This window comes from Salarias fasciatus, chromosome 1 (assembly GCF_902148845.1).
Source record: "Salarias fasciatus chromosome 1, fSalaFa1.1, whole genome shotgun sequence".
In the NCBI taxonomy this organism is placed as follows: domain Eukaryota; kingdom Metazoa; phylum Chordata; class Actinopteri; order Blenniiformes; family Blenniidae; genus Salarias; species Salarias fasciatus.
The window spans coordinates 1,361,699-1,374,934 of NC_043745.1; the positions used below are offsets into that span (position 1 = coordinate 1,361,699).

The window sequence follows — 13,236 nt, forward strand, 5'->3', positions numbered from 1 at the left end:
CTGCGGCCATGTGGGGGCGCTCGGGCCCTGTTTTGTGTTTGTCTGCCCTCATGTTCTCCTGCCTCCCTCGTTACTGCCCTAATGGGTTGCACCTGTCTTGCCCTCTTTATAAGCCCTGCTCTCCTGGTGTGTCTTGTTGGTTCCTTGTGGGTCTGTCTGCGTGCTTTGTGTCCCTGCCTGCATGTCGACTCAGCTCAGCCGTCCTAATCCTGCGTTTTTCAATCCTGCGTTTCCGTATCCTTGCGTTCCCATTCCTGAGAATAAAAGACCTTTTGAACTCTGCCTGGCTGCCTGTGCGTGGGTCCTTCCATCCCGCACCGTGACAGGGACCGAACAAAACTGTCTGATTAGAACTGGATCCAAGAAGAGAAAAGGCACTGTTATTACACAAATCCCAAACTGCCAACAATTCAACATCATATACTTTTTTTTTCCAGATTAATCACACTAAGTCACATTATGGCTGCGCTGATCCAGAAAATGATGGCAGCTTGCCTGAATTCCTGCAGAAAAGTTTTTACCTTCAGTCGCATGACAGACACAGAGGCATCGGCCATGGCCTTGACAGCCATCGGCAGCATACCCAGGCAGAACCTCATGGAGCTGAAGATGGAAATGGTGGTGAAAGCCTGCCAGAAAGCAGCACACAGGTCAGATCCTGGACGCCACAGTCAGAGGACATCTGATGGTTTATGCACCTGCTGGTCACACCTGGCATGTTCCAAGTGGACAAGGTGGAGGTACTCACATCGGACACTTTCAGATCCAGACCCAGCAGAGTGTGGAGCAGGAAGGTGACCACGGTGGCCACAGTGGGAATGATGCCGGTAAAACTCGTGTTCATGTTCTGGACATAGCCCGCATTCATCAGCAGCTTCTTCTCTATTTTTCTTAAGCCTGTAAAAGAAGAAGCTTCCAGTTTCCATTATCAGCCCATTACACTGTGGAGGCTCAGAACTCCAACATTTAAAACAACAGCATTTAAGTTCTTTGACTGACGGTTTCAGTGTGCAGAGGTTTTTCACGTCACTGTAACTTCCTCACACAGAATATTCTGAAGCTTATGAGTAGATAAAATATTGTAACGTTGCATAAACCCAAACACACTGTTACCTAATTAATAAGAAACTTGCAAGTCTTGCCCTGTGGGCAGGTTGGCAATTGAACCTGAAACTTTCCGACTGAGAAACAAGCTGCTCTTCCAGCCAACCACAGACTTTAAGGTTTAAGATATAAGACCCAACAGTGCATTCCAGTGTGAAACACTGCAGGGGTGGCGTGTGGATTTCACTGCGTTTGTTAGTCTTGAAGTTACTCTGGACCTGCAGAACCTGGATCCAAAATCAGCCTGCTGCATGGATTACCTGCGACCTTGGTCTCAAAAGAATCTTCCCAGGCGTACATCTTGATCAGCTTGATGCTGTTTAGAATCTCGTTCATGGTCCGAACTCGGGAGTCGGTCTGCACCATGACTTTTCCCCTGAATTTGTTGATGAGTTTGGCCAAGAGGCCCTGAAGAAGAAAAAGAGAGGCCTTGTTATTGGTGAAACCAGATTTCAAACATACCAAGCCAATCTGGTCCAGGTGAAAACATTGAAAGAAAGTCATTGAAAGAAGTAATTTTCCAACACATCAATATGTTTGAATACAGTCACTCTGTTTGGTCAAAGCCAGCTGAGCATCAAACAGAAATGATGTTGTCCAGTTTCATCTTCCTGAAATTTAACATCACCAGCAGGCCAGTGGAAGGTACAAGTCCAAAAGTCTACCCACTGACAGGAAATCAAGTCATGAACCAGCATTTCTTAAAGGAATACTCCGAAGATTTTTGATCCACGCCCTATCCCTATCATCGACAAAGTTAGACAAGCTCATAAATACCTTTTTTGTGTCTCTATGTCCAGTGGCTGTTTCCCTGCTGTTAGCATCGTAGTTAGCTTAGCTCAATTGCTGGAAGTCAATTGGAAACAGAGCCGGACTGACGACAGTGGACAAAATAGTCCTTACAGTGGTCCAGGGGACGGCGTATTAGCACGTGAAGTAAATCCCAATGATTATAACACATTTTAAAAGATGTTTTCTTTTCAATCCGTTAAAATAATGTTTTAATGTAAAATTAATGCTCTAGTGCAAGAGGATTTGGAAAAGAAGCTAAGATTTTGTAAACAAACTTTCTATGAATCAGGTCCTAAATCAACAAAGATTCTGGCAAGATGTCTTCGAAACCATGAGCTAAAGCATGCCGTCCTCGGGATTAGAGACCGCTGTTCTGGAAACCTGACTTATGAAACTGAGCAAATTCACAAAATATTCAAAAATTATTATGAAACTTTGTACTCTGATTCGTCACAAACATCTTATACTGACATTGATCAATATTTGTCCTTGTTAGACCTACCATCTCTTTGGTTAACACAGAATAATAACTTAACTGCTCATATTACAAGAAAAGAATTGGATAACACTATTAAGGACTTAAAAACAAATAAATGCCCAGGTAGTGACGGATTTACAAGCAAATGGTACAAGATTTTCAAAGAGGAACTCGCTCCTCTCTTGCTCGAATCTTTCAATTGGACTCTTGACAAGGCTGAAATCCTACCGTCTTGGCAAGAGGCAGTTATATCCATTCTACCTAAAGAGGGTAAAAATAAAGAATTCTGTGAATCTTATCGCCCAGTATCAATTTTAAACGTAGATTGCAAATATTCACATCAATCATGTCCAAAAGATTAGAAGATTATTTACTAGAACTAATTCACGAAGATCAGACGGGATTTCTAAAAGGTCGGCAAACGCATGATAGCATTAGGCGTACTCTCCATTTTATAGAGGAGGCTAATAACCAGAAACTAGGCATGGCTCTAGTAAGCCTCGATGCCGAAAAGCCTTAGACCGGGTTAGTTGGGCCTTTTCTTCAAAGTATTAAAACGTCTAGGTTTCAGTAATAAATTTATTAGTTGTATTCAGTCCTTATACAGCGCCCCAAAGGCCAGGATAAAGATTAACGGCCATCTAACTACTAGTTTTCGATTATTTAGAGGCACCCGGCAAGGCTGCAGACTCAGTCCCTCATTTTTTGCCTTGTTCATAGAGCCTTTGGCTCAAGCAATTAGGCAAAATGTTGAATTAAAGGGAATTACCATATCAAACATGGAACATGTTATTGCTCTCTTTGCAGATGATATTATTGCCTGCCTCAAAATCCTGAGGTGACTCTCCCAAAACTCATGTCAGTTCTAGAGGAATTTGGGCTACTGTCTGGTTATCAATTAAACATTACAAAAACACAAATCCTAACAATCAACTTCTCTCCAAATAAAACATTAAGGCAAAAATTTAAATTGAAATGGGAGGCAAATAAAATAAAATATTTGGGAGTTTATATTTCACAAGATCTTAGCAGTTTATTTTCTTTGAATTTTGATCCCCTTTTACACTCAGTACAACAAGACTTAGCTTGCTGGACTGCTCTAACTCTGGATTTTGGTTCCAGAATTGAGATAGTTAAGATGAATCTGTTGCCCAAATTCTTATACCTTTTCATGTCACTGCCTATTAGTATCTCAGATTCACAGTTTAATGTTTGGGATAAATTAATTTCACGTTTTATATGGGCAGGGGCCAAGCCAAGGATCAAATTCAAAACCCTACAAATCAATAAAGAAAAAGGCGGTCTCGCTATACCCAATCTAAAGGAATACTACTTTACTGCCAATTTGAGGCATGTGGCATGTTGGTGCTCATCTGAGGTTGAAGCCCAGTGGAAACAGATGGAGATGAGGTTGGGTGAGACGCCGCCACAAACACAATTAGGAAAAACTGTAAAGGTCAATAGTATCAAAAACTGTGTCGTCAGAAACACTCTCTTAATCTGGCAAGAAGTAGTTAAAAAATATAATCTGGCAAATGAGGTAAAAACTCTGATATGGCCCTCTTTTTCACAAAAATTTCTACCAGGTCGGTCTGATTCCAAATTTTTTAGTTGAGCTGGAAAAGGGCTAACCGCACTGTGTTTATTCACTGAAGGACGCACTTTTAAGTCATTTGATAAATTAAAAGTTGAATTCAAATTGGAGAATGCAGATTTATTTAGATACTTACAAGTGCGTCATTTCTATGATACAGAAGTCAGAGGGACTGTCAGACCTCAATGCGCATTAATCCAAGTTTTTACTGATGCTTTTAAATGTCTTCCCACCAAAACAATCTCAAAACTTTATCGAGGGTTGCAAGAACAAAATGGTAATGATACATTTTATGTAAAATCAAAATGGGAAAAGGAACTAAACATCACATTGTCAGAGGGCGATTGGCTTGCAGACAATATACATCTACAAGTTCAAAAAGGTGGAGGGAATTTGGGTGGAAAAGTTTAATACGGTTCTTTATTACTCCTCACATCACTAACAAATTTAAGGGGCTCAATCAACAATGTTGGAGACTGTGTGGGGTCATTGGTGCCAATCACTCTCATATTTTTTGGTCTTGTACTCACTTAAATCCATTTTGGGTAAATGTGTTTTCAACAGTTCATGACATTTTGATTATAATGTTCCAGAGGATGTTAGGATTTTTGTACTTGGTTTGCTTCCCCCAGAGATTAGAAAAGAAGATAAATATATTTTGAAAATTCCTATAATTGCCTCCAAGAAAGCGATAACAAGGAACTGGCTTAAAAGGGATCCCCCAGAAGCAGAACAAAGCTGGAAATCATAGAAGACATTTACTTAATGGAGAGGCTGACTTTTTATCTGCAACTTCGTGGCCATATCTTTGAAAAACGTTGGTCTAAATGGCATGCTTACAAAAAAAGGATCAGGAGAGGACTGAATCGGACTTGACCCCATGGTCCAAATGTAGTTTTGTTTTATTTGTTTAAATTCCATTATTTTTCCTCTTTTTTATAATGTGAAACAGTACCCATTTTTTGTTTTCTGTTCATGTTTGTGTGTGTTTATTAAAATGGAAAAAAAACTATAAGAAAAAGTAAAAAAAAAAAAATAACGTTTTGATACACACAGATCTGCACAAGCATAGTGCTCCGCGGAAGGATATACCGGAGCACAGCAGTAGAAACCATAGACTTAAGCCGCTGTGCTCCGGTATATCCTTCCGCGGAGCACTATGCTTGTGCAGATATGTGTGTATCAAAATGTTATTTTAACGGATTGAAAAGAAAACACGTCTTTTAAAATGTTTATAACCATTCGGATTTACTTCACGTGCTAATACGCCGTCCCCTGGACCACTGGAAGGAGTACTTTGTCCACTTTCGTCAGTCCAGCTCTGTTTCCAATTGACTTCCAGCAATTGAGCTAAGCTAACTACGATGCTAACAGCTGGGAACCAGCCACTGGACACAGATACACAAAAAAGGTATTTATGAGCTTGTCTAACTTTGTCAATGATAGGGATAGGGTGTGGGTCAAAAATCTTCGGAGTATTCCTTTAAAGATCCTCTACATTTCTCTGTCCTCATGTTCGACGTGATGGCATTATTCTCTCTATTCTTCAGAATTAAACTGTAGAATTGGGATTGTATTTTGAACTCCATCATTTATTTCCATTGAATTTTTACTTGATTCACGTTATATGTGTGTAGAGACTGATGGTAAAAAGTGTGTGTCGAGGGGCGGATGAGCACCTGAGTGGGCAGAAACAGGATGTAGACGCCGACTCCCATCAGTGCGGTGAAGCCCAGGACGTAGCAGGAGTAAAAGACACAGGCCACAAAGAGAGCCGGGGTGGCGACTATGAAGCTGCCAAACAGCACTGCCTCGAATATCTTGTGGCCGTCGTTGGTCAGAACGTTGATCATCTGAGTGGAGGAGGACAGGGGGGTGAGTGGAGCAGCAGGCGGAGCAGATGGAACAGATGTAGACACTGAATCCGCCTCCACCTCTCCCACTGAGATGCTGCCGTGGCCTCGCAGGGAGATGACCTTCTGGTAGCCCATGGCACAGAAAGCCCCCTTCAATCGGACCGCTGTGCGCAGGTTCAACGCCCACATCAGGGAGATCATGGAGGCTTTAGAGATCTCTGAGGCGTACAGACCCAGAGCCAAGCCCAGACCCAGAGACAGCGAGGACGGCTCCGGGAGCTCGATGTACTGCAGGAGCTCATTGACCAAAACTGACTGGAGGGGGGCAGAGAGACAAACCGGACCACATGAGTTTCAACCTCTTGTCAAATGTTATTCATTTGAGACGATGAAAAGAACTTTCAGTTCAGCATATCTGAAAAGCCTTTGTCACTTTGGTACTTTTCTCCAATCACCTTCAACATTTGCAAGATAGTAAATGTAATTTATTGAAAATGTAACTTTGTAAGCCCCAAGGCTCCCTTGAAAAAGAGGTTCTTAATCTCAATGGGACCTTCCTGGTTAAAAAAAAAGGTTAAATAAATAAAATAATTTCTCAGAACCATTCATACACATATCAAACAGAATGGATTACCTGCTCAAACCCTCAGTTCATCTCTCAAAAGTAAATATCTGTGGTGGGACATGCCGGCACTGCCAGGCGTCCTGTGTCGTGTCTGGATTAGATGGTCAGACGGCTCGGTCATGCTGTCAGTACAACAGCGGACTCTGGACGGATGTTCTGATGGAAACTATGGCTAATGTTTTTGTGACAATTACCATGAATCATAAGTTACTGTGTACTGTATGTGGGAGATTGATTGCAAGAGCCTGGACAACAAGGCTTCTAGAGAAGACTCACCGGGCCCAGGAACATGGTCGCCATGGCCAGGAGACCGGCCAGGATGGCCACCATGAGCCTGGTTCTTTGGAAGCGGATGATGACCCGCTTCAGAGAAGCCTTCTCCAGACCCTTCTTCGACACCTCCTCTTCCCACAGCCTCTGGAGCCTGAACCACACACACTTATCAGTCTGTCAATCCAGAGGAACAAACGTGAGGGACAGGAGGCGTCCAGACCTTTCTCCGCTGGTGTCTGAGGTGTCCAGAGGAGACAGACTGAGAGAGGACAGGTCCAGCCTGTTCCTGAATATGGCCCACATCATGGGAGTCATCCATGCGAAGGTCATGAAGGACAGAAATCCCGCTCTGTCCAGAGGGTGAGACCTTCAAATCAAAGAGTTAGAACATGAACTCATCTCCCAGACGGGAGGAAGTGGCTCTGAGGCGACTGGAGATGTGAAGGACACTGACTGAGAGGACGAGCAGCGGAACGGTTTGAACAGCTGCAGGCTCTGCTGGTACTTCCTGCCTCCAGAAGGTTTTCCACTGCTGTCGGCCTCGGGCCGGCCTGCTTCACTCTTCCCCTGCCAGCTTTCATCTTTAATCTAAAGAGCCCAGAAACCCCAGGAGAAAGACCTTCACTGGACCAAACAGGAGCCGGATGCAGGTCAAACAAACACAAACATCTGAGGCATCAAAGGCTGCAGGAAGCCGCCGTTTGCTCTGGACTCACATGATAGACTCCATTGGTGCCGCTCTCCACATATTTCTCCTTCTTCATCTTGTCCTGTGCGAAGTGAGAGCAGACTCCTCAGGACTCCACACAACAGGAGAGTGTGACTGATTCACTCTGTATTTAGCTGCTGCACCTCACTGACGAATCAAACAGTCACATGACAGTCATGAGTTCTAGACATTTTCAAACGATCACTCTGATGTTTTGATAATTTTTCTATGAATAAACTGAAGCCACAGGGATTATTTGTCCATGTTAGGGATTAGCTGACATCCACGCCCAGAGGCAGGGCATGCCAACAGGTAAACCAGGCATTTGCCTGGGGCCCCAGCTTTTAGGGGCTCCCCCTAGGTGCAAATTGTGTGCAAAAAAGCTATTTTTTTCGGTGTGCACGAATGGGGTGGGGGCCCGATGAATTTCTTGCTTGGAGCCCCCAAGGACCCAAACCCCACCACTGCCCACACCAGTATCAGGTATCAACTTTGATGCTACACGGAGCACCACAACTGGGTCACTATAACCTGCTGATCTTTACCTGACGTCCTCCGTCAGCAGCCGGTTGAAAGGAGGATGAGTGACGTCCACTGGAGATTCTTTAAAGGAGTCATATTATGCAAAATTCACTTTTAAAATGTGTCTTTACAGTCATGTTGGCTCCCAGAGCCTCTGTATGACCCCCCAGAAGTGAAAAATTCAGTCACCTCCCTCAATTGTGGCTCCACTTTTAAGAAAATATACACTCAAACACGTGGTTCTGAAATCTCCCTCTTTCTGACGTCAGGAAGAGGAAGACCACTCCCCCCCCGGAAGAGAATCCAGCCTTTGGCCGCCCCCGTACAGGTCGCTCATTTTGGCTGTATTTTTTCATCCATTGCCAGTGTTTTCATAAAGTCAGCTCCTCCTCCGTCTTCAGGTGGGTCAGCTGACGAGCTGACAGTTTTTGCTAACTTAGCCACAGTTAGCTGGGATGGGATCGTAGCGGAGCTCCTCTCCCCAGCAGAGAGGCTCTTTGAGTCGGCCGCGGCTGTGACGGCGCCCGGGCGTCTGACTTCCAGGGCCGAGTTGGGGCCGATTGGGTAAACGGCCCGGAGCTGCTCCACGGAAGCTGGTCCCGAAGCGGCGGAGACGCACGGCTCGCCCGGCCGCTGGGCCGCTCCTCTCCTCGCCGGGACGCTGCGAAGCTCCGGAGCCCAGCGGAGGCGCACTGCGCCCGGGGCGCAAAGTCAACACACACCGGCAGCGCCGTCCGGATGAAGAGGGCTGCTCCTCTGAGAGGCTCTCTGCTCTCGATATCACACCAACAACACATGATATAAACAGAAAATAAATAAAAAAACACCTCATTTCGCTTCTTCAAGGTCGCTCTGCTCGTCCAGCCACATTGATCTGTGATTTATAGACTTCCAGCAAGGATGAGAACATGGTTCATGTTTTGATCTCAAATGAGAGCTTTTCTTTATCCAGTAGTTCCTTTTGTTTGGTTTATTCTATATAAAAACGGTAATTTCCGCGTTTGCTGCTGTCTGGACCCTGTTCAGCTGATTCTCTCCTCCCGAGGCGGCGGAATAACAACATATAGGAAAAACTTTATGTCCGTGAGGTCGTGCATTGTGTTTTATTTTGAAACTTCCAGTGTAACTTCCTGTAAGGTGCTTTCTTAACGACAGTGAATTTACGAGGTGGGCGTGGCCAGATGCGTTCAAGTTCATTACGGAAAATAGGCTGTCAAAAACAGGCTGTTCTGAAGAAGGCTCCTCAGAGCCACTTTTTAGAACGCTCAAACTCCAAACATAGGATGAATTTGGGGCAAACAAACTTATATACTATGTTTTTGGGCGTCCGTGACCTATATGACGTGACTGAAAAATAGCATAATATGACTCCTTTAATATCAGTAGAATGACAAAACCAGACGGACTGTAAATGATGTTCTGATGAAATATGAAGAGGAGGAGAACGAGAGTTGGTTCAACAGCAGAACCTTAACCAGCAGAGACATTTGGAGCAGCAGAGTGAGAACCATCAGGATTTTGTGGATGTATTGAGCATCCTGCATGGCAGCCACCTCCACTGGGTGTGTGAATGGGTGAATGTGATAGTGCTGTAGCCGTGTAAAAAGCGCTATATAAGTGTAGAACAAGGAACATTTACCACATCTGACTGCCTGCTGGAATTTTACCACACCTTGTTCAAGGACCACTTCTGTCTGGACCAGCAACCTCCCAACTCATGGAAGATGAGTTGATGTTTTTAAGCAGCTTTGTAGGTGACAAAAATCAAGACCTTCCAGCGCGGTTGGTCAAATGAATGGTGAGGTGGTGTGGTTTCAGCCCATGTTACTCCGGATGTGGAACAGGTCCAGATCCAGATCCAGATCCAGAACCAGAGCGTCACACAAGTAGTTGCAGGAATTACCCCCCATAGTAATAAACGGCTGTATTTCCACTGGGTGCTGGATACTTGTGGCTGGATATTCTGCAACCGCAATTTATCCCACAGCGAGTCTATTTCCTCTGCATGCAGCTGCCATAACAGCAGGGATTGAACAAAAGACTGACTGGTCAAGCCACAGACGGACGACCAGTCGGACGATATGATTGGATGAATGAATGAATGAAAGAATTTATTTGTTTCAAACATGCAAACCATAATTCAAAATTGAAAAGTCATCTAAATAGCGACTTTGTAAAGCAGACATCAATCAAAACAGACATCAATCCAAACAAAATATACCAAACATAGAGAACATAGATGCCATCCTACATGTCTGAAAAGGAGTGGGAAGAAGCAGAGCTTATTTAATCCCACCCCCTCTCCCAATTGAAACTTATCATTATCAGTTTCCTGTGTCAGATCAGTAACATATCATAAATTCAAAAGACAAAGAAAACATCTTCAAATTAGTTGATTTCATTAAGATCGTAATTCTTCAGTATCGATTCTTTTATTTTTTTCTTAAATATCCTCATGCTTGAACATTTTTTCAGATCTGGACTTAAGTTGTTCCAAAGTTTTACACCTGAAACGGAGACAAAAGCTTTTCATTGTTGATCTGTGTTTGGGAATAAGAAATTTGCAACCAATGTCTCTGAGATGATAAACATTATATGGATGATGAAAGTGCTTTTGAATGTTTACTGGCAAGGAGTTTTGCTGTGCTCTACACATGATTTGAGCTATTTGATATTCTACAATGTCCTTGAACTTTAGAGTTTTGGATTTAAAAAACAATATATTTGTATGGTCAAAATAACCAGCTTTATGAATTATTCTTATGGCCTTCTTTTGCAAAAGCGAGATTTTCAATGTTGAGCTTTTATAGTTGCTTCCCCATATCTCAGCACAATAGCTCAGATATGGTAACACCAAGGAACAATACAATATATGTAACGATTTGTGGTCGAGAAGATACTTTACCTTATACATAATTGAGATATTTTTTGCAAGTTTATTTTCAATATATTTAATATGCTCTTTCCAACTTATCTGCTGATCAATAATTACACCCAGAAATTTTGTTTTGTGTATTCTTTCAATTAAAATTCCATCTATTTGTACTTGGACATTAGTTTGTTTGTTACGCTTACCAAAAATCATAAGTTTGGTTTTACTCAGATTAAGTGTCAATTTATTAGAGTCAAACCAGAATTTAATTTTTTTCATTTCCATATTCATTAAATGTAACAAGTCCTCCAGGTTTTCCCCTGAGCAAAACATATTTGTGTCGTCAGCGAAAAATACAATTTTTAAAAGCCTTGAAGCTTTGCACAGATCATTAATATAAAGGTTAAACAATTTCGGGCCCAATACTGACCCCTGGGGGACTCCGTGTGAAATGTTCAAGCATGAAGATTTGAAGTTGCCCATCTTCACAAACTGCTGTCTGTTGCTGAGGTAACTTTTGACCCAATTCAAAGTAACTCCTCTAATACCACATCTTTCCAGTTTGATTGTTAAAATATTGTGGTGAATGGTATCAAAAGCTTTTTTTAAATCAATGAATATTCCAGCCGTGTATTTTTTATTGTCAATAGCGTTTGTTATTTCTTCAGTTGTATCAATTATTGCCATGAATGTTGACCGATTTTTCCTAAAACCGTATTGGCCGTCGGTTAATATATTATATTTTTGAATAAAGGACTCAAGTCTGGCATCAAATAGCTTTTCTAATATTTTTGAAAATTGTGATAAAAGAGCTGTAGGACGATAGTTTGTGAAGAGGTGCGTATCTGAGTTTTTATAAAGGGGAGTGACCTTTGCTATTTTCATTTCAAGAGGAAATTTACCAGATGAAAATGACAAATTGAATATATATGTTAAAGCTAGGGTTGGCGATCTTGGAAAATTAGCATGTAGCACAAATGTAGCATCTCCCCAAGGCTCCGCCCAGCTCCCACCCCATTGGAGGAGCGGAGACGCGGAGACGTTCGCGGTGCGCGCGGTGCACGCGGTACCGCGGTGCACGCGGTGCGCGCGGCGCTTCCGCATCCAGTGCGTTCCTGGCGTAGCCTGTCCTCAGCGCTTCGTTTCTTCATTTTTCTTTATTTGCACAACGCCAAGTATGGCGCACTCGCCGGTGAGTAAACCCCCAAACATTCTTCTCCGTCATCCTGCAACGACACTCCGTCCTTCTACGCGCACACTGAACCAGGGTCAGTGCACGCCATTGACATGTACGCGCAGGGGGCGGGTCGAACGGCGAAGGGATTTGATTGGTTTAAAAAAAGGTGTCCCGTCAAGACGATCGGTTGCTGTTTTTCCCGTTTTACTCCTGCTGTAGATAGCGGATATTTTCCAAACTACTTTAAGAACACGCCATGAATTGCTCCCCATCGGGTCATAAAGATCATTTTAACCAGTATTTAAAAAAAATGTATCTCATTCAAATCGCCAACCAAAGGCTTTGCAATCCCCTCAATAACCCATTTCACAGTTTTCATATCAATTTCATCACAATCGGTCGACACTTTTGACTTACACTTTGAAACAATATTGATTACTTCCCTCTCATCTACATCTGCAAGAAACATAGAGTTGCTCTTCCTTTCAATTAAAGAGTAATCTGGACTCGCGGAACTAGAGATTTCACCTGCTAATTTTTGTCCAATGCCAGCAAAGTATTCGTTAAACTTGTTAGCAATTTCATTCATATCATCAAGTGTTTTGTTATTATCAGTAAAATAAGAGGGATAAGTACGTTTTATAGAGTTTTCATTTTTTATAATGGAGTTTAGAACACGCCACATGCCTTGTACATTGTTTCTATTGTTTTCTAGTAGTGTGTGGTAATACTCCTTCGCAGATGGATACGATTGGATGCCATGGACGACTGGATGCCGGTCCTCTAGTATAAAAATTCCCCCTTAAACTCCACAACACCTGTGCATCTGGTGGGGATGGCAAACTTCCACTGCAGAGCTCCAGATCGGGATCCACTCCAGATCTGGATCCTTGCCAGATTCGTTCCACATCCAGTGTAATACGGGCTACAGTCTTCTGCCTGTCTTAGACAGAAGGCTGTAGCCCGTTCACCTAGTCTGGGTTCAGGATAAATAGACCTCTTTACCTCTGGAGAAAGATGAGACCCACGCTTCACCTCATGTTTTATCTGAGGACAGGAAGACGTAACTGACGCTGTGAGACTCCAGTCACATGACTTTAGTGCTGAGCTCATAGTGTTATTTCAGGAGTGTGGAGGTCATGTCTTGAGAATGTTCCTGTGTGATTGCTGGGGGGGGTGTTAACCATTAAGAAGCCGCATAGCGCTCACACAGGGAACACACATTCTCTGTCTG

The 13,236-nt window shown here is 43.1% G+C and overlaps 1 protein-coding gene across 1 annotated transcript in view; it reads right to left on the reverse strand.

Annotated features, from left to right (window-relative positions):
* The window catches only part of LOC115389852 (multidrug resistance-associated protein 9-like), a 28,094-nt gene extending 20,608 nt beyond the window's left edge, over positions 1 to 7,486 (reverse strand). The window contains exons 1-9 of the mRNA XM_030093423.1: positions 7,439 to 7,486; positions 7,177 to 7,310; positions 6,943 to 7,089; positions 6,726 to 6,873; positions 5,903 to 6,139; positions 5,648 to 5,821; positions 1,365 to 1,512; positions 749 to 897; positions 522 to 629 (exon numbers count right to left, since the gene is read on the reverse strand). Of these exons, the coding sequence (XP_029949283.1) occupies positions 522 to 629; positions 749 to 897; positions 1,365 to 1,512; positions 5,648 to 5,821; positions 5,903 to 6,139; positions 6,726 to 6,873; positions 6,943 to 7,089; positions 7,177 to 7,310; positions 7,439 to 7,486 (1,293 nt within the window). The remainder of the gene's footprint in view (positions 1 to 521; positions 630 to 748; positions 898 to 1,364; positions 1,513 to 5,647; positions 5,822 to 5,902; positions 6,140 to 6,725; positions 6,874 to 6,942; positions 7,090 to 7,176; positions 7,311 to 7,438) is intronic.
* Positions 7,487 to 13,236: the final 5,750 nt, after the last annotated feature.